This window comes from Phacochoerus africanus, chromosome 2 (genome assembly GCF_016906955.1).
Source record: "Phacochoerus africanus isolate WHEZ1 chromosome 2, ROS_Pafr_v1, whole genome shotgun sequence".
NCBI lineage: Eukaryota > Metazoa > Chordata > Mammalia > Artiodactyla > Suidae > Phacochoerus > Phacochoerus africanus.
Genome location: NC_062545.1, coordinates 205,538,841 through 205,564,904, shown reverse-complemented (window position 1 = coordinate 205,564,904; position 26,064 = coordinate 205,538,841). Strand labels below are relative to the sequence as shown.

The 26,064-nt window shown below is 38.4% G+C and overlaps 1 protein-coding gene across 3 annotated transcripts in view; it reads left to right on the top strand.

Moving 5' to 3' along the window:
• DENND4C (DENN domain containing 4C) overlaps window positions 1–26,064 on the top strand; it is a 149,947-nt gene that overhangs the window by 64,130 nt on the left and 59,753 nt on the right. For all 3 annotated transcript variants that reach the window (XM_047767590.1, XM_047767592.1, XM_047767591.1), the window contains 3 exons: window positions 4,037–4,212; window positions 19,619–19,719; window positions 20,575–20,793. In XM_047767590.1, coding sequence (XP_047623546.1) covers window positions 4,037–4,212; window positions 19,619–19,719; window positions 20,575–20,793 — 496 coding nt within the window. The remainder of the gene's footprint in view (window positions 1–4,036; window positions 4,213–19,618; window positions 19,720–20,574; window positions 20,794–26,064) is intronic.

Below are 26,064 nucleotides of genomic sequence, written 5' to 3'. Positions count from 1 at the left end.
TGATGCTTATTGTATTAAATGAGAAGCTCTGGTCAGCTTCAGCTGCCCTAAAGTTTTTTTTGGGGGGAGGGGGTGCACTCACCCTAAATATGGAGGTTCCTAGGCTAAGGGTTGAACTGGAGCTGTAGCTGCTGGTTTACGCCACAGCCACAGCAATGTGGAATATGAGCTGAGTCTGTGACCTACATACACCACAGCTCACCGCAATGCCGGATTCTTAACCCACCAAGTGAGGTCAGGGATCGAACCCACATCCTCATGGATGCTAGTCAGGTCTGTTAACTGCTGAGCTACACAGGAACTCCTGGCTTAAAATCTTATGCACATGAATTACATGACTGATTTTTCCAAACTTTAATTTTGAATCACTGTGAGCCAGCAACATAAAGGAAAATCTAGGTACTTGTGAAATTCAGTAATATACAAATGCATAGCTATTTTATAAATCATAAATAAAAGTTAAATCAAGTCCTCTCCTGTTTAAAGCCTTTTGATGGCTTCCCATTGCAATTAGAAAGTTGTGTGATCATGTAGAGCTTTATAGTTGATAGTAAAGAATTTTGGATGTTCCATTTCTCTAGTCCTATTTTCCATTATTTGTTTTTAAAATGCTTGTCTCTCCTCTCTTCCCTTCCCCATTTTACTCTATTGGAAGTAAGGATCTGGGTCTTTTTTTTACTCCTGTGTCTTCAACACTTTTTCACAGTTAGCATAGAATAAACATTTTTTTTTTGTCTTTTTTTGTTATTTCTTGGGCCGCTCCCACGGCATATGGAGGTTCCCAGGCTAGGGGTTGAATCGGAGCTGCAGCCACCGGCCTGCGCCAGAGCCATAGCAACACGGGATCCGAGCCACTTCTGCAACCTACACCACAGCTCATGGCAACGCCGGATCCTTAACCCACTGAGCACGGCCAGGGACCGAACCCGCAACCTCATGGTTCCTAGTCGGATTAGTTAACCACTGTGCCACGACGGGAACTCCTATTATAAACATTTAATAAATACTGGTTAGATCCACAAATGGGATATGTCTCCAAGATCATAATCTGGCCAGAGAAATGCTGCCAGAAAAGTAAGAACCATTTGAGATGGTTTGGGGGCAGGGCGGAGGGCGGGGGGGTGCACAGATATCCTCATTATGTACTAATTTTCCAAGTTGCATGTGAAAGCAGAAGTTGTTATAACATGAAAATATTTGTTAATGAACTGACTAATTTTAGATCGTTCCCACACAAATATTCCTTCCTTTGGTGTTTATCCATGCCCCTCTATCTGAATATTTGTGGCCCAGTCTCCTAAAACATGAAATTGGAAATCTTACTAAAATATGCAGGATCCCATGAAATTTATGTAACTAATGTTGGAAAACTGCCTGAATTGCTTGCAAAACTATGGATAAATGAGTATTTGATAATAAGGCAGTTTCCCATTAAAAGAGGAGAAAATTGAAAAGAATGGTGGAGTTCCTGTCATGGCACAGTGGAAACGAATCTGACTAGGAACCATGAGATTGCAGGTTCCATCTCTGGCCTTGCTCAGTGGGTTAAGAATCCAGCCTTAGCATGAGCTGTGGTGTAGGTTGCAGATGCGTTGCTATGGCCCTGGCATAGGCTGGTGGCAACAGCTCCGATTAGACCCCTAGCCTGGGAACTTCCGTATGTTGTGGGCGAGGCTCTAAAAAAGACAAAAGACAAAAAAAAAAAAAGAAAAGAATGGTGACAGGATAAATTTCTCAATAGGAGAATGATTTGAATGTCAAAGAATATTGAAGAGTTAATGGAGTGCCATAGGAAAAATTGATGGAATCAATGAGTATTTTTGTAAAATTGACCCTATTTAAGGTGTGCTGCAAAAGTCAGCAGTGAAGACAAGGGTGTCATGTTTTGCTGTCCTATAGTTTTATTCTGAAATTTCTTAATTTGAAGATAGAGTGTACCTTTTGTTGAATGGAAGTTAGTTTTCACTAGAGGAAATCTGAAGTCTTTATAACATCCTTTGTGAGTAGTTCTGTCCTTCTCCTCTCTGATCTCTTTTCTCCTTTTCTTCTCTTTCTCTTCCCTTCCCTCTGCTCGAGCCACACTGGCTTCCTTGCTACTTCTGGAACATATTAGGCAGGCCCTACACTTTAAGGCCTTTGCTCTAGCTGTTCCTTTTCTTCAAAGCATTCTTCTCCTAGAGATCCCCTGGGCCAAATCCCTCTCCTTCAGGTTTCCTCTCAGTGTCACTTTCTTTCTTTGGCTTTTCTTTCTTTCTTTCTTTCTTTTTTTTTTTTGGTGTCTTTTTAGGGCCACACCTTCGGCATATGAAGACTCCCGGACTAGGGGTCGAATTGGAGCTGTAGCTGCTGGCCTACACCACAGCCACGGCAACACCAGATCCAAGCTGCGTCTGTGACCTACACCACAGCTTATGGCGATGCCAGACCCTTAACCCACTGAGTGAGGCCAGGGATTGAACCTGTGTCCTCATGGATACTAGTCAGATTTGTTTGTGCTGAGCCATGACGGGAACTCCTCTAATCCTCTTTATTTGGCTTTACTTTCTCTATTTTTTCATAGCACTTAGCACTTTCTTACATGTTATATATTTATGTTATTTACTATGTCTTCTTTTTATTTCCTGTTCCTTCCTGCTAGATCAGGTGTTGGCTAACTATAGCCTGTGAGTCAAATCCTGGCTGCCACTTTTTTTTGTAAATAAAGTTTTATTGGCACATAGGACATACTGTCTATGACTGTTTTCATATATGAAGACAGTTAAGTATTTGTGGCAGAGACAATGTTGCTTGCAAGGAATAAAATATTTCCTATCTTTTACAGAAAAAGTTTATTGATGCTTTCACTACACTGTAAACTTCATGAAGGTTAGGGATCTTTTTTTTACTTATTGTTATAGCCCCGTCATCTAGAACAGTTCTTGGTATATATTAAGTGCTCGAATATGACGTAAGTGAAAAAATGATTGCAGGCAGAATTCTAATTCTATGTAACCATTTGGAATAACTGGCAGGGGTTGTAAATGCCATAGGCAGTTATTTGGAGTGAATGATGATGAGTAAGGTAAGAATACTAGAAAACTAGACCTTGGAGTTCCCTCCATGGCTCAGTGGGATTGCTGGTGTCTTGGGAGCTCTGAGATGCAGCTTTGATCCCTGGCTCAACACAGTGGGTTAAGGATCTGGCCTGTGGCTGGGATCTGATCTCTCCTAGAACTCCATATGCCATGAGGTGGCCCCCGCCAACTCCCCCCCCCCCAAAAAAAAAGAATTGAACTAGACCTTGAAAGATGCAAGGATTTTTATAGTAGAGGCAGAATTTTTATTATCAGTGATTAAAATTTTAGTATTAGCTGGCTATTAAAATTAAAATTTTAGTCTTTTTTTTACTTATCAGAACTTTTTTTCTTTTAAAAGACCACATTGATACAATTAAAGTAGAGCTTTATCAAGGCAAAGCTGTAAACATTGTTGAGGTTATGTTTTATATTGACTAATATTTGAAGACGTCAAATTTCACGAAGTTGGTCATATATTATTTGGTCAGTTAGGAAATTTTTTTGTTAAAATTTTCTGTTAACCATTACTGCCTATTACTATTCCCAATAGAGTCATTTAAATTTTTTCTAGTTCTTGGTGCTCTTAGTTGGATTTTAGTCAGAGGTTATTTTGAAAATTAATAAGAGATGAAATGTGTAAGAGTTAATAAATAACATGAGTTTGTTTTATATAATATTTTGGGCAATTTTCTCTCTGATTTTCTCCATAAAATGGGAGTGTGGATTTTCTATAGGCATTAGAAGGATTGACATGCAAAGAGCTGTTAGCATTTTTATTGTCATGCTTGAAGATTTTAATAACATTAGTTCGTAATATTTCTTAGTAGTGTTTTATAGTCATTTAGTTTTTGGAATAAAGTTTAAGGTAAAAGAAACTAGACTTAACGGCTTTTAAATGCTATTCTTCAGTAATATTAGTTAATTACATAATTCTTACTGCAAATTAAAATTTGGTTAATTTTTTAAAACTTTTTTCCCAGATGATCTTTCCATTTCAGTGGCAATGCCCATATATTCCCCTTTGTCCTCTTTCACTGGCGGCAGTGCTTAGTGCACCTTTACCATTTATAGTTGGAGTTGACTCAAGGTATTTTGATCTTCATGACCCACCACAGGATGTTGTTTGCATTGACTTGGATACAAACATGTTGTATGTGTAAGTTGATTCTTTTTATATTATCTCCATTTATAGTTTTTGCCACATGTAGTTATGGCTCTTAAAAGCATCTAGAAGTTGCTACTTTTCAAAGTTATTAATAAGTCTTTGTCTTTAATATAATGATTGTCAACCAGGGCAAGTATCTGAATTCTGGAATGCTGTGTGGTTTGAAAAAGAATGTGTTCAATATTATAATAGTTTATAATGGACAATAATGTTAACATTAGGAGATATTTATGTTTATTGGAAGAGTATATGGATTTTTTTTTTGAAAAAAAAAAAAAAAAGGTTACAGGAGTTCTCTTTTAGTGCAGTGGGTTAAGGATCCAGCATTGTCACTGCTATGGCAAGGTCACTGCTGTGGCAAGGGTTCAATCTCTGGCTTGGGAACTTAGACATGCTGCAGGTGCAGCCAAAAACTAACTAAATAAATAAAATAAAAAATAAGGTAAAGGTTATACATTGCTTTCAGAGCTCAAGAGATGAGATGTTATCTAGGTTTAATTCAAAATCTGTGTGTAAGCTTTTAAAAAATGGGTTTACCTGTTCGAGTTTAGTCACTCACAATGTAGTTTATAGCAAATATGAACTATATGATTGATTTTTAATATTTATGTATAATCTTGATAAAACTCATATCTTGACAGCAGTATAATGGCAGGATTTAATTCCTTTTTTTTTTTTAAAGAAGTTGCCTTTTTTTTCTTTTTTTTGGTCTTTTTTTTTTTTTTTTTTGCTATTTCTTGGGCCGCTCCCGCGGCATATGGAGGTTCCCAGGCTAGGGGTCGAATCGGAGCTGTAGCCACTGGCCTACGCCAGAGCCACAGCAACGAGGGATCCGAGCCGCGTCTGCAACCTACACCACAGCTCACGGCAATGCCGGATCGTTAACCCACTGAGCAAGGGCAGGGACCGAACCCGCAACCTCATGGTTCCTAGTTGGATTCATTAACCACTGCGCCACGACAGGAACTCCTGTCTTAGCAATTGTAAATAGTGCTGCTGTGAATAATGGGGTGAGAGTATCTTTTTGAGTTAGTGTTTTCATTTTTTCTGGGTTTATACCCAGGAGTGGAATTGCTGCATCATATGGTAGTTTGATTTTTAGTTTTTTTGAGGAAAACTCCATACTGTTTTCCATAGTTTCTGCACCATTTACACTTGCACCAACATTGTACAAGGTTTCCTTTTTCTCCACATCCTCTCCAGTGTTTTATTTGTAGACTTTGTGATGATAGCCATTCTAACAGGTATGAGGTGATGTCTTGTTATTTCGCTCTGCATTTCTCATACTTAGCGATATTGAGCATCTTTTAATGTACCTGTTAGCCATCTGTTTGTGTCTTTGGAAAAATGTATGTTAAGATCTTCTGCCTATTTTTTGATTGGATTGTTTGATTTTTTTTTTTGTCTTTTGTCTTTTGTCTTTTTAGGGCCGCACCCGCAGCATGTGGAAGTTCCCAGGCTAGGGGTCTAATTGGAGCTGTAGCTGCCAGCCTACACTACAGCTGTAGCAATGCCAGATCCAAGCTGCGTCTGCAACCTATACTGCAGCTCACAGCAACACCAGATCCTTAACCCACTGAGTGGGGTCAGGAGTCCAACCCACAACTTCATGGTTCCTAGTCAGATTTGTTTGGATTGTTTGATTTTTTTGATATTGAGTTGTATAAGCCCTTTATATGTTTTGGATAGTAACTTCTTGTTGGTTGCATCATTTGCAAATATTTTCTGCCATTTCATAGGTTGTCCTTTCATTTTATGGATGGTTTCCTCTGCTGTGCAAAAGCTTTTAAGTTTAATTTGGTCCCGTTTGTTTACTTTTGCTTTTATTTATTTTGCCTAGGAGATAGATCAAAAAATGCTGCTATGATTTATGTCAGTGTCTTGCTTTCTTTTTTTGTGGAGTCTTATATTGGTTTTAGGTTCAGTTTATTTTTGTATGTGGTGTGAGAAAGTGTTCTGATCTCATTATTTTACCTGTAGCTGTCTGGTTTTCCCAGCACCACTTGCTGAAAAGGTTGTCTTTTTTCCATTTTATATTCTTGCCTGCTTTGTGGTAGGTGCATGAGTTTATTTCTGGGCTCTTTCTCTCTCTCTCTCTTTTTTTTTTTTTTAGAGCTGTACCTGTGGCATATGGAAATTCCCAGGCTAGGGGTCAAATTGGAGCTACAGCTGCTGGTCTACACCACAGGCACAGCAATGCAAGATCCGAGACACGTCTGCAGTCTACACCACAGCTTATGGAACACTGGATCCTTAACCCACTGATCAAACCCACATTTTCATACAACCTGGTTGAGTTCTTTAACCGCTGAGCCACAAAGAAAACTCCCTCTGGGCTCTCTTTTGACATTGATGTGTCTGTTTTTGTGTCAGTACCATGCTGTTTTGATTATTGTAACTTTGTAGTATAGCCTGAAGTCTGGATGGTGATACTTCCAGCTCTGTTCTTTTTTCTCAGGATCGCTTTGGCAATTTGGGGTCCTTTGTGGTTCTTTGTGAATTTTAGAATTATTTTTTCTAGTTTTGTGAAAAATGTCATGGGTATTTTGATGGAGATAGTGTTAAATCTGTAGATTGCTTTGGGTAGTATGGCCATTTTAACAATATCAATTCTCTCCAAGAAGAGTATGGGATATCCTGGACTTCCCGTGTGGCTCACAAGAGTATGGGATATCTTTCCATTTCTTTGTATCATCTTCAGTTTCCTTCATCAGTTCAGGGTATATAGATCTTTCACCTTCTTGGTTAAGTTTATTTCTAGGTATTTTATTCTTTTATGATGTAATTTTAAATGGGATTTTTTTTTTTTTTTTACTGTATGAGAGTTCATTATTTGTGTATAGAGAAGAAACAGATTTCTGTGTATTCATCTTGTATCCTGCAACCTTACTGAATTCCTTTGTTAGTTCTAATAGTTTTTGTGTGAAGACTTCAGGGTTCTCTATATAGAAAATATCATGTTATCTGTAAATAGTGACAGTTTGACTTCTTCCCTTCCAATTTGGATACTTTTATATCTTTTTCTTGTCTGATTACTGTGGCTGGGACTTCCAATGCTGTGTTGAATAGAAGTGATGAAAGTGGACATCCTTGTCTTGTTCCTTAATTTAATGGGAAGGCTTTCACTTTTCACCTTTGATTATGATGTTAGTGGTGAGTTTGTCATATATGGTCATTATTATGTTGAGGTATATTCCCTGTGTACCCACTTTGACTAGAGTTTTTATGATGAATGGATGTTGAATTTTATCAGTTGCTTTTACAGTGCCTATTGAGATGATCATGTGGTTTTTGTCTTTTGTTAAGGTGGTATGTCACATTGATGGATTTGTGTTATGTTAAACCATCTTTGTGTTGCTGGAATAAGTTCATTGATCTTGGCGATGATCCTTTTTATGTATTATTGGATTCAGTTTACTGATATTTTGACATTTTTGTGTCTATATTCATCAAAGATACTAGCCTGTAATTTTCTTTTTTTGTAGTGTCTTTGGTTTTGGTATCAGAGTAATGGTAGTCTTGTAAAATGAATTTGAGTGTGTTTCATCCTCTTTAGAAGGATGAAATAGTTTTAGAAGGATAGGTATTAGTTTTTCTGTATATGATTGATAGAATTTCACTGTGAAACCATCTGGTCTGGACTTTTGTTTGCTGGGAGTTTGTTTGTTTTTTAAATTACAGGTATAGGTTGCCTAATTTGTTGGCATAAAGTGTTCTTAGTATTTTCTTACAGTTTTTTGTATTTCTGTGGTATTTGTTGTTATTTCCTCCTCTTTTATTTCTTATTTTGTTAGTTTGGGTCTTCTTTTTTCTTCTCAGTGAGCCTGGCAAGACATTTGTCAATTTTGTTTATTTTTTCAAAATACCAGTTCTTGGTATTGATGATCTTTTCTTTTCTGTCTGTGGCTGTGCCTGCAACACATGGAAGTTCCTAGCCTAGGGGTTGAATTGGAGCTGCAGCTGCAGGCCTATGCCACAGCCATGGCAACACCAGATCCAAGCCACATGTGCAACCTGCCCCACAGTTTGAGGCAATGCCGGGTCCTTAACCCACTGAGAGAGGCCAGGGGTCAAACCCACATCCTCAGAGAGACAGTGTTGGGTTCGCAATTTGCTGAGCCACAATAGAAACTCCTCATTGATCTTTATTGTAGTTTTTTACATCTCTTTCTTATTTATTTTCCCTCTGATATCTATTATTTCCCTCCTTCACCTGACTTTGGGCTTTGTTCTTCCCAGTTCTTTTAAGTGGTAGGTTATATTGTTTTGTTTGTTTGTTTGTTTTGTCTTTTTGCCTTTTCTAGGGCCGCTTCCCACGGCATATGGCAGTTCCCAGGCTAGGGGTCTAATCAGAGCTGTAGCCACCAGTCTACGCCAAAGCCACAGCAACACAGGATCCTAGCCGTGTCTGCAACCTACACCACAGTCCATAGCAACGCTGGATCCTTAACCCACTGAGCAAGGCCAGGAATCGAACCCACAATCTCATGGTTCCTAGACGGATTCGTTAACCACTGTGCCACGACTGGAACTCCGGTTATATTGTTTATTTGCAATTTTTGTTTCTTGAGGAAGGCCTGTATTGCTATAAATTTACTGCTTTTGCTGCATCCTATACATTTTGGAATCTAGTATTTCCATTTTCATTTATTTTTTATTTCTTTTATTTCCATTTTCACTTATTTTTATTTATTATTATTATTATTTACTATTATCAGTATTATTTCTATTATTATTAATTATTTTATTATTTATTATTATTTATTTATTTCATTTTTTATTTCTTCTTTGATTTCTTCATTGACTTCTTGAGGTTTTTTAGTAGTGTGTTGTTTAATTTTCCATGTAAACATGTGTTTGTTCCTTTCCTGTTTACTTTGTTTAGTGCATTCCTATTTCGTACCATTGTGGGAAAAAAATACTTCATATAATAATTTCTGTCATTTTAAATTTGTTGAGACTTGTTTTGTGACCTAGTATGTTATCTCTCCTGGAGGTCATTCCACATGCACTTAAAAAGAGTGTGTGTTCTGCTGGATTTGAACGTAGTGTCCTGTAGGTATCTATTAAGTCTGCTGGTCTGTTGTGTCATTTTAGACTGCTATTGGGTTATTTTTGTTTTATTTATTTATTTATTTAGTTTGGGGGGGGGTTGGCTACAGCTGTAGCATGTGGAAGTTCTCGGGCTAGGGATCAAACCCACTCCACAGCAGTGACCTGAGCCACTGAACTAACAACACCAGATCCTTAACCCATTGAATCACAAAGGAATGCCAAAATTTATACCTTTTGTTGTTGTTGTTGTGCACATGGCATGCGGAAGTTTGCAGGCCAGGGATTGGATTGGAATCACAGCAGTGACAATGCTAGATCCTTAACCTGCTGAGCCACCAGGGAACTCCTGCTATTACATTACTGACTCTCCATTGATGTAAGTGGGGTGTTAAAGTACCCTACTATCATTGTATTATTGTTAGTTTCTCCCTTTGTGTGTGATTATTTGCTTTATATGTTTAGGTGCTCCTATATTGAGTTCACATCTGTTGAGTATAATACCTTTTTCTTGTCTTGATCTTTTTATCATCATATAGTGCCCTTCTTTGTCTTTTGTTACAGCCTTTGTTTTAAAGTTGATTTTCGGATAGAAGTATTGCTATTGCTACTTTCTTATCATTTCTGTTTGCATGAAATATCTTTTCCCATCCTTTCACTCTCAGTCTTTTTGTTTCTTTAGCTCTGAAGTGAGTCTCCTGTGGATAACATCTAGAAGGGTCTTGTTTTTTAATTGAGTCAGCTACCCTGTGTCTTTTGATTGGAGCATTTAGTTCGTTGACATTTAAAGTAATTATTGGGACTTCCTATTGTGGCTCAGCAGGTTAAGAACCTGACTAGTATCCATGAGGATGTGGGTTTGATACCTGACCTTGCTCAGTGGATTAAGGATCCAGTGTTTCTGTGAGCTGTGGTGTAGGTCGCAAATGTGGCTCAGATCTGGTGTTGCTCTGGCTATGGCGTAGGCCAGCAGCTGTAGCTCCAATTTGACCCCTAGCCCTGGAGCTTCCATATGCTGCAGGTGTGGCCTTAAAAAAAAAAAAAATATTGGTAGGTATGTACTTACTCCCATTATATTACTTGTTTTCCATTTGTTTCGGACTTCTGCTCTGTTATTTCTTCTTTTTGTTTCTTCCCTTGTGGTTTGATGATTTTCTTCAGTAGTATGCTTTTGTTCTTTTCTTTTTAGTTTCTGTGTAACTATTATAGGTTTTTGATTGTGGTTAACATGATATTCTTATATCATTGACCTATAACTATATCTACTTTTTTAAACTGGTAGTCATTTAAGTTCAGGCATATTCTAAAAGATCTATATTTTTTACTCCCTTCTCCCACATTTCGTGTTTTTGATGTCCTATTTTATATCTTCCTGTTTATTTAGTTATTTTTTGGCTTTCTAGGGCTGCACTCACAACATATGGAAGTTCCTAGGCTGGGGTCAAATTGGAAGTGTAGCTTCTGGCCTATGCCGCAGACATAGCAGCACCAAACCCAAGCCACATCAGCCATCTACCCCATAGATCATGGCAATGCTGGATCCTTAACCCATTGAGCAACTCCAGGGATCCAGTCCACATCCTCATGGATACTAGTCAGGTTTGTTACCACTGAGCCCCAAAGGGAACTCCTTCATGTTTATCTTTTAACTGTTCACTGTGGAGTTCCTGTCGTGGCGCAGCATAAACAAATCTGACTGATGCTGCGGGTTTGGTCCCTGGCCTCACTGAGTGGCTTAGGGATCTGGTGTTGCTGTGAGCTGTGGTATAGGTCGCAGACATGGCTTGGATCCCGCATTGCTGTGGCTGTGGCATAGGCCAGCAGCTGTAACTCTGATTCAACCCCTAGCCAGGAACCTCCCCATGCCACTAGTGCCGCCCTAAAAAGCAAAACAAACAAACAAAACCTGTTTGTTGTAATTATAGTTACTTTTACAATGTTTTGTCTTTTAATCTTGGTAATGGTTTATTTAAGTGGTTGATCATCAGCTCTTACTATGCATTTGCCTTTCCTAGTGGGATTTTCCCTTTCCTATAGATTCTTAAATTTTTTTTTTTTTTTGTCCTTTCTAGGGCCGCACCCGCAGCATGTGGAGGTTCCCAGGCTAGGGGTCTAATTGGAGCTGTGGCCACCGGTCTACACCAGAGCCACAGCAATGTCAGATCCGAGCCACTTCTGCGACCTACACCACAGCTCACGGCAATGTTGGATGCTAAACCCACTGAGTGAGGCCAGGGATTGAACCTGCAACTTCATGGTTCCTAGTTGGACTCGTTTCTGCTGCACCAAGATGGGAACTCCAAGATTCTTAAATTTTTGTTCACTTAGACCTTTTCACATTTCTTTTAGAGTGGGTTTAATATTGATGAACTCTCTTAATTTTTGCTTGTTTGAGAAGTTATTTTTTTTTAAAGTAGAGTATAGTTGATTTATAATGTGCCAATTTTTGCTGTACAGCAGATTGACCCAGGCACACACACATACATTTTCTCATACTATCTTCCATCAGGTTCTGTCTCAAGAGATTGCATATAGTTACCTGTGCTATACAGGGAAATTCTTTATTTTTTATTCTAAATGATAATCTTCCTATCCTACATTGCTGATTTTTCTGTTCAGCACTTTGAATATATCATTGTTACTCTCCCTTCTGGCCTGCAAAGTTTCTGCAAGGAAATCAGCTGATAGCCTTATAGGGGTTCTTTGTATATGACTCTTTGTTTTTCTCTTGCTGCCTTTTAACTTTTGCCAATTTAATTATGATGTGGGTCTGTTTAGGTTCATCTTCTTTGAGATACCCTGTGCTTCCTTTACCTCAAGTTTGGGAAGTGTTCAGGCATAATTTTCTCAAGTACATTTTTGATCCCCTTCTCTCTCTCCTGGGGCCACTATAATGTGAATGTTGGTATAATGTTATTACAGAGATCTCCTAAACTGTTTTCTTTTTCTGTTGGCCACACTGTGGCATGTGGAAGTTTCTGGGCCAGGAATCAAGCCTGTACCACAGCAGTGACCTGAGCCACATTAGTAACAATGCTGGACCCTTAACCCACTCAGCCACCAGGAAACTTCTGTTTTCATTTAAAAATTTTTTTCTTTTTGTCTCCTGTTAGTCCCAGTGGTCTTCCAACCAGCCAAGGGGGCTCATCTCCCCCACAGGATTCCAGGACTGGGGTGCCCCGTCTATGGCTCTCACTGCTTAATCCCCTGGGCGAGTATCCTCCTGTTTATTCTCCCTTTTCCTCAGGGTCCCCTCCTAGGGACACAAGTCCCAACCTAATCACTTTTCTTTCCTCCCGTGTATATCTTTGTTTCTCACAGACTTTGTTGTATAGTCCTTGTGCCAATTTTCCGTTAGTTTTTTGTGAGAATTGTTTCTCATGTAGATGTAGTTTTGATGTGTTCATGGGGGGAAGTATGGTCCATGTCCTCTTAGGCTACCATCTTGATTGCTCTCTGCAATGTATATTTAGATTTACCTATAGCCTAGAAATAGTGAACTGCTTGCAAGAGCTAAGCATTTATTGTAGCACACATTTTGTTTTTCACTAATGATCCCTGAAAAACAGTTATTTCAAGGTTGTATACATTGTGGTGCTTTTGGAAATGATTATAAAGTAAGTGAGATGTTTACCTCATTTTGTTTACTATTCCATTGGGGATTCTGAATTTTGCCCAATTTAAATTTAAATAATTTCTAAAATATCTTTGAAATCTTTGATGAATTGTACTTACAGAATTATGAAATGTTCTAGATACCCAAGAATTATAGAGATACCCAAGAATTGTAGAGAATAACAAATAACTTGCATGAACCTATCACCCAGATTGAGAAATTGAATATTACCAATAAATTTGAAACCCTTGGAACTCTGCAGTGTTTCTTGCTTTTAGTTAATTTAACCATTATCTCGAATTTGGTTTTTATCTTTTCCATGTGTTTCAGAAACATATATGTGTATTAGTATAAGTTATATTTTGTTTTAAAAAATTATATTTTGTTTTGCATGCTTTAAAAATTTTTGTTTTCTGTGAGTTGCTTTTTTACTCAGCATTCTCTATGAGGTTCATCCTTGTTGATACATGTAGCTTTACTTTGTTTTCATTGTTTATCAGTGTTGATGGATATTTAGATTTTGGTTAGATTTTTGCAGACATGAACAGAACTGCTTTGATCATTTTTAGGCATATTTCTTTGAGTACATGAATAAAAATTCCTCTTAAGCATATATCTGGAAGAGCTAATGTTGGTTGGTAGACATAGCTAGTGCCATATTACTCTTTCCCCTCTTCACCAGCAAATGAAAGTTCTCTTTGTTTCATAATTACCCTTGTTATGATCAGGCTATAAAATTTTTGCTAATTTGATGACAATGGGATCTCACTGTCACATTAACTCATATTTCCCTGAGTAGTAGCTAATGAGGTATTTTAATTTGTTTTTGGCTTTTGGTTTTTCCCTCCTTTTTTGGTGCATTTTCCTGTTTGGTTGTCTTTTTCTTTTGATTTGTATAGGTTCTTCATACAATCTGGAATTAATTCTTAGTCTGTTATATACATTACAAATAGCTTGTTGCACACAGTGACCTGTATTTGCATTCTGCTGTGTCTTTTGATAAACAGAAGTGTATATCGATTGATTAAATTTATTGGTTTCTCTTTATGGATTGCCATTTTTGGTTCTTGTACATGAAATCCTATGCCTTGAGGTCATGAAATATTATCCTGGATATACTTTTTTTTTTTTTTTTTTTTTTAGTGCCACACACCTGACATATGGGGGTTCCCAGGCTAGGGTTGAATTGGAGCTGTAGCCACCAGCCTACACCACAGCCACAGCAACGCAAGATCCAACCCACATTTGTGACTTAGACCACAGCTCATGGCAGTGCTGTATCCTTAACCCACTGAGCGAGCCCAGGGATTGAACCTGCCTTCTCATGGATTCTAGTCAGGTTTGTTTCTACTGAGCCATGATGGGAACTCCCTGTCCTAGATATTCTTTTTTTTGGAGGGGTGGGTGTAAAGGAGGAAAAAGATAGCTTTATTGCCTCACCAGACAAAGGGGGCCATAGCAGGCCTTAAGGATTGTGCCTCCTTGGAAATTCTTAAAGTTGTAAGGTTTTGGCTTTTTCACTTAGATCTTTTTTTTTTTGGTCTTTTTGCCATTTCTTGGGCCACTCCTGCGGCATATGGATGTTCCCAGGCTAGGGGTTGAATCAGAGCTGTAACTGTCAGCCTACGCCTGAGCCACAGCAATGCGGGATCCAAGCCATGTCTGTGACCTACACCACAGCTCACGGCAACGCTGGATCCTTAACCCACTGACCAAGGCCAGGCATTAAACCCGCAACCTCATGGTTCCTAGTCGGATTCGTTAACTGCTGCACCACGATGGGAACTCCCTCATTTAGATCTTTAATTTAGCTAAACTTGGTATCAGTGTCATATAGCACTATTTTTTATTAACATATAATTGATGCACAATGTTGTGTTAATTTCAGGTGTACAGCATAGTGATTCAGTTTTTTATATATATATATTCTTAGTCAGATTTTTTTTCTCTTATCAGTATTACAAAATGTTGAATATAGTTCCCAGTGCTATACAATGGGTCCTTTTTGGTTATCTCTTTTAAATATAGCAGTGTATATATGTTAATCCCAACCTTTTTATTTATCCTCCACCCCAACACACTTCTCCACCCCAACACACTTTCCCATTTGGTAATAAGTTTATACATGTATATATATGTATATACACACACACATACATATGCCACATCTTATTTATCCATTTATCTGTTGATGATCATTTAGGTTGCTTCCATGTCTTTAACTATTGTAAATAGTATTGCAGTGAACATTGTGGTATGTGTATTTTTTTTTAAATTATAATTTTTTCTAGATATATACCCAGGAATGGGATTGTAGAATCATGTGGTAACTCTGTTTTTAGGTGTTTTTTTTTTTTTTTCTTTGTCACCTGCACCCACAGCGTATGAAAATTTCCAAGCCAGGGATTGAATCAGAGCTTCAAATGCAACCTATCCCCCACAGCTGTGGCAATGTCAGATCTTAACCCACTGCACTTGGCCGGGATCAAACCTTGCCATTGCAGACATAACGCTAGATCCTTAACCCCCTGTGCCACAGCATAAATTCCAGTAATGCTATTGTTAGTTTTTTAAGAAACCCCCATACTGTTCTCTAAGTAGCTGCACCAGTTTGTGTTCCCACCAAGTGTAGGAGGGTTCCTTTTTCTCCATACCCTAGCACTATTTGTTGAATAGTCAGTTCATCTCTTCCCCGCCTGTCTTCAGTATTAATACCACTAGCAGTTTTTATATTTGTATGGATATGTATCCAGGCTTATTATTCTGTTCCTTTGGTTTGCTTTAGCCTCTTGCCAATGTCAGACTCTTAATGACTTTAAAATTAAGTTGTTCACAACATAGATGAACCGTGAGAACATCATGCTGATACTTTATATGATCCCCATATATATGAAATGCTGAAGTCAAATCTGTAGACACAGAAAGTAGATTAGTGGTTACCTTGGGATGGGAGGATGTGGGAATTGTGGTTTGGTGACTAAAGAGAGAGGGTGTTGGGTTTCTTTTAGAGGTGATGAAAATATTCTAAAATTGTGGTTGTTAAATGATTCTGAATATACTGAAACCCATCAAATTGTACACGCTAGATGAGTGAATTGTATGGTATACAATTATAACTCAACTTTTTTTTTGTCTTTTTGCTATTTCTTGGGCCACTCCCTCGGCATATGGAGGTTCCCAGGCTAGGGGTCTAATTGGAGCTGTAGCCACCGGCCTACGCCAGAGCCACAGCAACGCGGGATCTGAGCCACATCTGCAACCTACACCACAGCTCACGGCCATGCCAGATCGTCAACCCACTGAGCAAGGGCAGGGATCGAACCCACAACCTCATGGTTCCTAGTCGGATTCATTAACCACTGCGCCGCGACGGGAACGCCCAACTTTTTTTTTAAAAAAAGATGTGATGTTCCTGCTGTATAGCACAGGATGGATGAAACATGGAGTATAATGTGAGAAAAAGAATGTGTGTGTATGTATGTATGTATGTATATATATATATGTGTGACTGGGTCGCTTTGCTGTACAGCAGAAATTGAAAGAACATTGTAAATCAGCTATGATAGAAAAAAAGTGAAAAAAAGAAAAGATGTGATGTGAAATGGCAAGTTCATTTACTCCCTGTTTTTTAAAATTGTTTTGACTCTATTTGGTCTTTGCTTTTCCGTATAAATTTTAATAAGTTCCATGCACAATTTTGTTGTGATTTTGAATAGAGTTCTTTTGAATTCATAGAGGACTAATTTGGGGGCAAGTAACATCATTTTGGCATAAAGTCTCAGTACCCATGAATGTGGTATTTTATTTCATAGATGTTTTTTTTAAGTTTTAAATAACTGTTTCAGTTTTTTATGTAAAGACCAGGCACAGTTTTGTTAAGTTTACTTATTGCTAAGTAACTTGTGTTTTTTATTGCTACTGTAAATGTTATTTTTAAATTACATTTTCTGCTTGTTAGTTGCTGGAGTATAGACATGTTGAGTTTTATATAGTAATCTACCACCTAGCAACCTAGTTGAATTCTCATATTTTAATTTGTTTGTAGTTTCTCTTCAACTTTCTGGCTATAAACAATCACATCTTCTACCATCCTTATATATTTAAAGTTTTCTTGTCTTAATTCTCTGGCTACTATCCTAGTATAGTGTTGAAGAGAAATAGCTAGAACTGGTATCTTATCTTTTTCCTAATTTCAAAAGGAATGATTTGAGCAGTTCATCATTAAGTATCTTTATTGCTTTACAACAAGAATTGCTATCTGGGAGTTCCTGTTGTGGTGCAGTGGTTAATGGATCCGACTAGGAACCATGAGGTTGTGGGTTCGATCCCTGGCTTGACTCAGTGCGTTAAGGATCCGGCATTGCTGTGAGCTGTGGTGTAGGTCACAGATGTAGCTCGGATCCTGAGTTGCTGTGGCTCTGGCGTAGGCCGGCGGCTATAGCTCCAATTAGACCCCTAGCCTGGGAACCTCCATATGCCGTGTGTGTGGCCCTAAAAAGCCAAAAAAAAAAAAAAAAAGTATTGGTGTCTGGTCCAAGGCCTATTTTCATACATAAAATTTTATTGCAGCATAGCCATGCTCATTCATTTACAGTCTGAGGCTGCTTTCATGCACATTTGAATAATTGTTAACAGAGGTCCTGTGGTCCTCAAAGCATGAAATATTTACTCTCTGACCCTTTATAGAAAAAGTTTGCTAGCCCTGCTTTAGGATTTTTATTGCTTAATAATAAATTAAGGAACTCGCTGGAGTTCCCTCATAGCCTAGTGGTTAAGGATCCAGTATTTTCACCGCTGTGGCTTGGGTCACTGCTGTGATGTAGGCTCAATTCCTGGTATGGGAGTTTGCCATGAGCGTGGCCAAAAACAAAAAAGGAACTTGCTTTCTGCTTCTAGATTAAAGTTGTTTTTATTTTTAATCATAAATAGGAGTTCCTGTTGTGGCCCAGTAGGTTAAGAAACCAACTAGTATCCATGAGGTTGTGAGTTCGATCCTTGGCCTTGCTCAGTGGGTCAAGGATCCAGTGTTGCTGCAAGCTGTGGTATAGGTTGCGGATGTGGCTTGGGTCTGGCATTTCCTGTGGCTGTGGTATAGGCTGACCACTATGGCTCTGATTAGACCCCTAACCTGGGAACCTCCATATGCCACGGGTGAAGCCCTAAAAAGGAAAAAAAAAATCATAAATAGGTGTTGAAATTTATAGTGCTTTTGTTCAACTATAGAGATAAGCGTTTAGTTTTTCTCCTTTAATCTTCATGTAGTAAATTGCATTATAAAATCAGTTAGTAGTAAACCTGTTGGGTTGTTTTTTTTTTTTTGCTTTTTAGGGCTGTACCCATGGCATATGGAGGTTCCCAGGCTAGGTGTCCAATCAGAGCTGTATCTGGTGGGCTACACCACAGCCACAGCAACACGGGATCTGAGCTGCGTCTGCAACCTATACCACAGCTCATGGCAACACAGGATCCTTAACCCAGTGAGCAAGGCCAGGGATTGAACCTGTCTCCTCATGGATGCTAGTCAGGTTCATTAACTGCTGAGCCATGACGGGAACTCCCAAACCTGTATTTCTCAAAAAAAAAAAAAATTTGCTCATTTCTTTATATGCTAGTGGATTACATTATCTTAAGAATTTAGGAATATAGCATTGATGCGCATAAGTGATGTTAGCCTGATGTATATAACATTAACTCCAGCCCATCATTTGTACATAGTGCTTTCATCTTTGTAGAGTTTTAATCAAAATATTTTATATGGTTCATGCATTGTTTAAACGTGTTCTTTGGAGGAGTTCCTGTCATGGCGCAGTGGTTAACGAATCTGACTAGGAACCCCGTGAGGTTGAGGGTTCAATCCCTGGCCTCACTCAGTGGGTTAAGGATCCGGCATTACTGTGAGCTGTGGTGTAGGTTGCAGACTCCGCTGGGATCCCGTGTTGCTGTGGCTGTGGCGTAGGCTGGTGGCTACAGCTCTGATTAGACCCCTAGCCTGGGAACCTCCATATGCCACAGGAGTGGCCCTAGGAAAGGCAAAATGACAACAAAAAATAAAAAATAAATAATAAAAAAGTGTTCTTTTGAACTTTCACAGTAATTTCTTTTTCTTAAGTGCTGAGTTGAATTGTGATGGGAAATGCTCTGTGTGTTACTGATTCTGATTTGTGCTGAGATTTGCTTCTAATAGGTAGTTTGAGGTTTCAGGTCAGTTAGGTTTGATACTTAAAATACTATAATTTTAAAATGTAACTTAGAAATAAGACTTAACTGTTGTATTCAAAATTCCAGCAATTAAAATTTATTTACTTATTTATTTTGAGGAGATTTTATAATGATTTTTATTTTTTTCTGCTATAGCTTATTTATAGTGTTTTGTCAGTTTTCTACTGCACAGCAAGGTGACCCAGTCCACACATACATGTATACATTCTTTTTTCTCACATTATCATGCTCTATCACAAGTGACCAGACATAGTTCCCAGTGCTATACAGAAGGATCCCATCAACAATGAAAATTTATGTTGGAGGTTTAGAATGAGATGACCAGAATTGACTGAGGTTGATTGAAATGAAAAGAAAACTACCTTTGAAACCATTTATTCAGATTGTGCTTATCAGTTGTAACTTCAATAAAAATATCCCTTCCATTTTCTTTTTTAGTTTGATGTAAGGATTTTGTTTAAGTAAAAATAGATTGTAATTGACTTTATCAATTATGTTGTTATTTAATAGATCAGATGAAAAGAAGAACATGAACTGGAAGCAGCTTCCCAAAAAGCCATGTAAAAGTCTGATTAGCACCTTGAAGAAATTATATCCCCAGCTATCTTCAGGTAAATATGAGGAAAAAGGAAAGGGATATTTTTATTTGTTAGTTATTTACTTTTTCTTCTTAGGGCCGCACCTGTGGCATATGGAAGTTCCCAGGCTAGGAGTTGAATTGGAGCTGTAGCTGCCCACCTACATTGCAGCTTGCTGCAATGCCAGATCCTTAACCCATTGAGCAAGGCTGGGGATTGAACCCACATCCTCGTGGATACTAGTTGGGTTCTTAACCCCCTGTGCCACAGTGGGAATTTTGGAAGGGTTATTTATTAATTTTTTTGGTATTTTGTCTTTTTAGGGCTGCATCCCAGCCATACGGAGGTTCCCAGACTAGGGGTCTAATCGGAGCTGTAGCCACTGGCCTGCACCACAGCCACAGCAACACCAGATCTGAGCTGCATCTGTGATGTACACCACAGCTCACAGCAACGCCAGATCCCTAACCCACTGAGCAAGGCCAGGGATTGAACCTGAAACCTCTCATGGTTCCTAGTTGGGTTCGTTTCCACTGTGCCATAATGGCAACTCCATCAGAAGGGTTATTTTTAAAGAGAGAATATATATAAGAAAATTCTTAAATTGAAACAATTTTTTCTGCTTAAAGGGGGTTTCATTACAAAGCAAAATTCCCAAAGTTAGAAATTACTATTGTGGTTTGTGGGTTTTTTTTGAGCCTATGAGCATGTTTTCTGTGCCCTATCAGAGTCTCCCAGTTAGCCCCTGCCATTGATCTCCTCACATTAATGGAAAGAGGAATGTCAGGAAGTCACGGGCTTTATTTTGACAATTTCCTTAATCATTGAATGATTTCATATGTAACATTATATATTAATGCCATTTTCTCTTCTTTCTTCATTTGTCAGTTCACCGAAAAGCTCAAGAAGGTTCAGCAATTGAGATGACTCCAATTGAAGCAGATTTCTCCTGGCAAAAGAAGATGATACAACTTGAGATGGAAATTCAAGAGGCATTTTTGCGCTTTATGGCGTCCATTTTAAAAGGATATAGAACATATCTCAAACCAATCACAGAGGCTCCTTCAAATAAAGCCACAGCTGCTGATTCCTTATTTGACCGACAAGGTGAGTGGCACTGAAAATATAAATACTTTTTAATGAAGTGAGAAATATTTCTTATTTGGCACTGCTACCAAGAAATATTCACTATATAAGTTCTTAGAAATTTATATTAAAATATGATGATCTTGGGAGTTCCTATTGTGCCTCAGTGGGTTAAGAACCTGATATTGTCTCCATGAGGATGCAGGTTCAACCTCTGGCCTTGCTCTGTAGGTTAAGGCTCCAGCATTGCCTCAAGCTGTGATGTAGGTGAGATGTGGCTTGGATTCGGTGTTTCTGTGATTGTGGTATAGGCTTCCAGCAGCAGGGGTTCAGCCCCTAGCCCAGGAACTTCCATATGCTTCAGGTGCGGCTGCAAAAAGGGGGGGGCAAAAAAAAAAAAAAACTAGCTCAGTGGGATACCCAGTGGAAAATAACCAAAAGCGTTTTTAGAAATGGAACAGATTTTACATAATCATTCAGTGAGAGGATATAAAAATTCAGAAAAAGGGAATGTTCTTCTAAATGAGTGTTTTGGAAGACTGCATGGAAGAAGTATGACTTTAAAGAATGGGTACAGTTTAAATGGAGATGAGCAAGAAGACTTTCTGAGAAACAATAGGCATTAAAAGTCAGATCTGGATTAAAATATCTACTTTGCTATTCACGAAGACTTTCTGGGGTTCTCTTTTCCCACTAACAAAATGGGGATGATACCTACTTCATGCATAGTTTGGAAGTTCAAATGAAATGTATTTGAAGTAACTAGTAGAAGTACAGTGCTCATGGTAATAGCTATTGTTGTTAGTGGTAATAATGAAATGGGAGAAAGCTCAAGAACAAAAGCACAATACATGTGTTAATTTTCCAAAACTGCCAGAAAGAAATGCCATAAATTGGATGGTTTAAACAATAGAAGTCTTATTTTTTCTCAAAATCTACAGGCTAGAAATCTGAGATCGATGTGTAGCCAGCATTGGTTTCCTCTGAAGCCTTTCTCCTTGGCTTATAGATGGCAGTCTTCTCTCTGCATCTTCACATGGTCTTCCTCTGTCTTAATTTGTGTCAAGATTTTCTCTTCCTGTAAGGACACCAGTCATATTAGATAGAGCCCACTCTAGTTTAATCACTTCATGTTTACTTAATTCTTTAACGACCTTATTTGCAAACACGATACAATTTGAAATCCTGGGAGTTAAGACTTCAACATAAGAACTTTGGGCTGACACAATTCAGCCTATGGCATTTTTTGGGAAAAAAGATTAAAGGGTACAATTTGACTAAGTGAGGCACCTAAGAGGTTTTGTGGAAGATAAAGTGGGAAATAAGATTAGAGCTCAGATGATGCAGACTCTTCAATGCCAGAGTAAGAATATGGAATAGTGGTAGGGAGGTAATGGGTCACTAGTTCTTTCTCTTGCTCTCATTCTAAGTAGGAGAGTAGCATTACTAGTGGGATTTAGAAAGATAGATTTTTAATTAGTCTCTGAGGCCTAAGGTTTTTGTTAACAGGATAGCATTTGGTCTAACAGGAGTGCAGACATTTGACACAAAGTAACACAAATACTAATTACATTTTACTAAGTGGGTTGTAAAGGACAGTGTTGATTACAAAAAAAAAATTCCCTGAATAAGAAACATTTAAGCTTATTGAAAAAAGAATAGGATTTAGCTTTTGGGCTGTTTTTAGGGATACTTTCATAAACATAAAATTAGAATGATATAATGTACCTTCATAGAGCCATCATCCAACTGCAGTAGTAGTAGCAATCAGCATTCTGTCCTTGTAGTTTCATCTATCTTTAGCTTACCCTTCCTTCCTCCCTTTCTCCTCCCCTTGCCCACCCATCCCTTTTTTTCTTTCTAAATTCCAAATAGGACATCATTTCATTTGTAAGCTGTGTTTAGAATTTTCTGAATTTATATGTGTTTTTAACTGTGTCCCTATGATATTATTTAACCTTTCCTCCATCATCTGTATTTACTGTAAACTTGTGGTTGAATTAAGAGCCACATTGTTCAATAGAAATATAAGGTGAACATGATGGAGGATAATGTGAGAAAAATATATATATGTGACTGGGTCACACTGCTGTATGGTAGAAAATCGACAGAACACTGTGAACCAACTATAATGGAAAAAATAAAAACCATTAAAAAAATGTAAGGTGAGCTAATATAATTTAAGATTTGCTGGTAGAAACAGTTTTTTAAAAAGCAGTAGGGGAAGTTAATTTTAATATGTTTTCTCTAACATATCTAAAATAATATCACTTCAACATGTAATCAGAGTTTAAAATTTTTATGAAGTATTTTACGTTATTTTTCTGTACTATGGCCTTGAAATTGATCTATATTTACAGCACATCTCAATTTGGACCAGCCATATTGAAATTGCTGAATTGCCACATGTAGGTAGTGGTTACTCAGTTAAACATTACTGACCTAGAGCTTGATTATATTCAGTTTGTTTTCTTGACAAGTGGTATTAAAACACATAATGCCTGCTAATTCTTACTGCATATTGGTCTTTGTCTTATTTTTATTGTTCTTAAGATTGATCTGTGGGTATTGTCATCCATTCATTTGTTACAGTTTCCCCATCAGTCTTTCAATTAATTGTTCTAGCAGTCTTTACTAATCATTGCTTAGATCCATTAGAAGATCCATTGGAAGAAGAGAAAAAGACTTTCTAACCCCTCTCCCCTTCCCTTCCTTCACTGGTAACCACGAGTTTGTTTTCTGTATCTGTAAGTCTGTTTCTTATGGGTTATATTCACTATTTTTATTTTCTTTGATTCTATATATATATGATAACATATTTTTCATTCTGTGCCTCATTTTCACTAAGCATAATAGTTATCCATGTTTTTGCAAATGGCAGAATTCCATTCTTTTTTATGGATGAGTAATATTCCTCTGTGTGTGTTTATCTCACAACTTCCTTATCCATTCATCTCTTGACCACTTAGGTTGCTTCTGTATCTCACCTATACAAATAGTGCTGCTATGAACATTGGGGTGCATGTATCTTTTTGAATTAGTGTTTTTATTTTATCCAGATATATACCCGGCAATGGAATTTCTGGATCATATGGTAATTCTATTTTTAGTTTTTTTAAGAAACTTCCTGTGCTGTTTTCTCAGTAACTGGACCAATTTACATTCCCATCAGCATTGTATAAGGGTTCCCTTTTTTCTGCATCCTCACCAAAGTTTTGATTTTTTTTTTTTTTAAATGGCCACACCTGTGGCATATGGGAGTTCCTGGGCCAGGGAATTCCTGAGCTGTAGCTGCGACCTATATCACAGCAATGCCAGATCATTTAACCCACCATGCCAGGCTGGGGATTGAACCCACACCTCTGCAGTGACCCAAGCTGTTACAGTCAGATTCTTTTTTGTTTTTTTGTTTTGTTTTGTTTTGTTTTGCTTTTTAGGGCCACACCCGTGGCATGCGAGTTCCCAGGCTAGGGGTCGAATTGGAGCTACAGCAGCTGGCCTACACCACAGCCCCAACAATGGAGGATCTGAGCCGCATTTGCAACCTACACCACAGCTCATGGCAGTACTGGATCCCTGACCGGCTGAGTGAGGCCAGGGATAGAATCCATATCCCTCATGAATAATAGTTGGATTCATTTTCTCTGAGCCACAATGGGAACTCCCTGCAGTTGGATTCTTAACCCACTGTGCCACAGCGGGAATTCCAGCAACATTTGTTATCTGTGTTCTTTTTGATAATAGCCATTCTGACGCATGTGAGGTAATACCTCATGTGGTTTTGGTTCATATTTCTCTAATTAATGATGTTGATCATCTTTTAATGTGCCCTTTGGTCATCTGAATGTTCTCTTTGGAAAAATGTCTAAAGAAAGATTTTTTTAAATGAGAGGGACTCAAGAGTTCCCCGGTGGGTTAAGAATCTGGCATTGTCAGTGCAGCAGTTGAGGTTGCTGCCAAGGCACAGGTTCCACCCCTGTCCCAGGAATTTGCACATGCCATGGTCATGGCCAAAAACAAAACAAAACAAAAACAAAACTTGAGTGTGCTGAAAGCTAGCTAATAGGGAGAATTGCCCAAAGACTTTGAAAGGGCTGGAGTCCAAGGCTCATGAGGTGGCTTTTTATACTCATTATAAAATAAGGTAAGGAATAAATGATAGCGGCAGAGAGTTATAGATTTTATAGTGAGATGATGTAGTTCTCATTTAATAGTTTTTATTTTCTCCGCAATATAAAGTATGATCATTCAGGAATGGGGGAAAGCACCTGGAGGGAGAGCATTTAAACACTGGAAGTAACTGTAAAAACATGGGTAAAGAGAAATCATTTGGCTCCAGAAATGTAGTGTGGTTGCTGGAAGTGGCTCTGATCCACCTAGCTAAGGAACTTCCCCCCACCCCTCAGCCCCCACCCTCAACCTTTAAATTGTGCTCAGTGGAGTTCCTTTTGCCGCTTAGTGGGTTAAGAACCTGATATAGTCTTAGGTATCGATTCCTGGCATCATTCAGTAAGTTAAGGATTCTGCATTGCCACAAGTTGTGACATAAGTTGTTGATGCGACTTGGATCCAGTGTTGCTGGTGTAGGCCCCAGCTGCAGCTCCAATTCCACTCCTTTCCCAGGAGCTTCCATATGCTGCAGGTGTGGCCATAAAAAGAAAAAAATTATGCTCAACCACACTGGTGCCAGTCTAAAGAAAGCAGGCAGTATGTTGTTCCACACTGTATGTTGTTATACTAGATGAGTTTGACAAAAAAGACAAAAGGGCGTAAGAATTGAGAGTGTTGACAACAAAGTAATTAAAATGATGTACATGTACATGGAATCAATATTAGATAGAGAAGTGAAGATAGAAGGGTATATATAGAATGCAGAAGGGCAAATGGGTTATGGATTTCAATGAACCTGTCTCCTTCTTCCCCCATCCTCACCCCCACAGAAGTCTTGGTGGAAGGAACTTAAGCATACCACATAAACAGGGAGAAATATGTAAAGTAGAGATTTGGGGGCAGAACTGTTCACAGTGCTGCCAGGAAAAGTCCAGGGAGTGTGTGACTGTGTAGAAGTTGGTGATTGAGGTGGGATAGATCAAAGATCCCTGGAAGTTAAGAAATTAAAAACTCATAAAATGTTGGATGGTTGGTACTTGGCGGGTGTTGAAGAATGTAGATGGTAGGAATTGGAGAGGAGAAAACTTCAAATTAGGTGCCCTGCTCTTCAGTGAGTGAAGGAGAGAGTGTCTCTGAAGTCAGTAGGGAATGGGTGGACTAGCCAGATGCTCGAACCTTCAG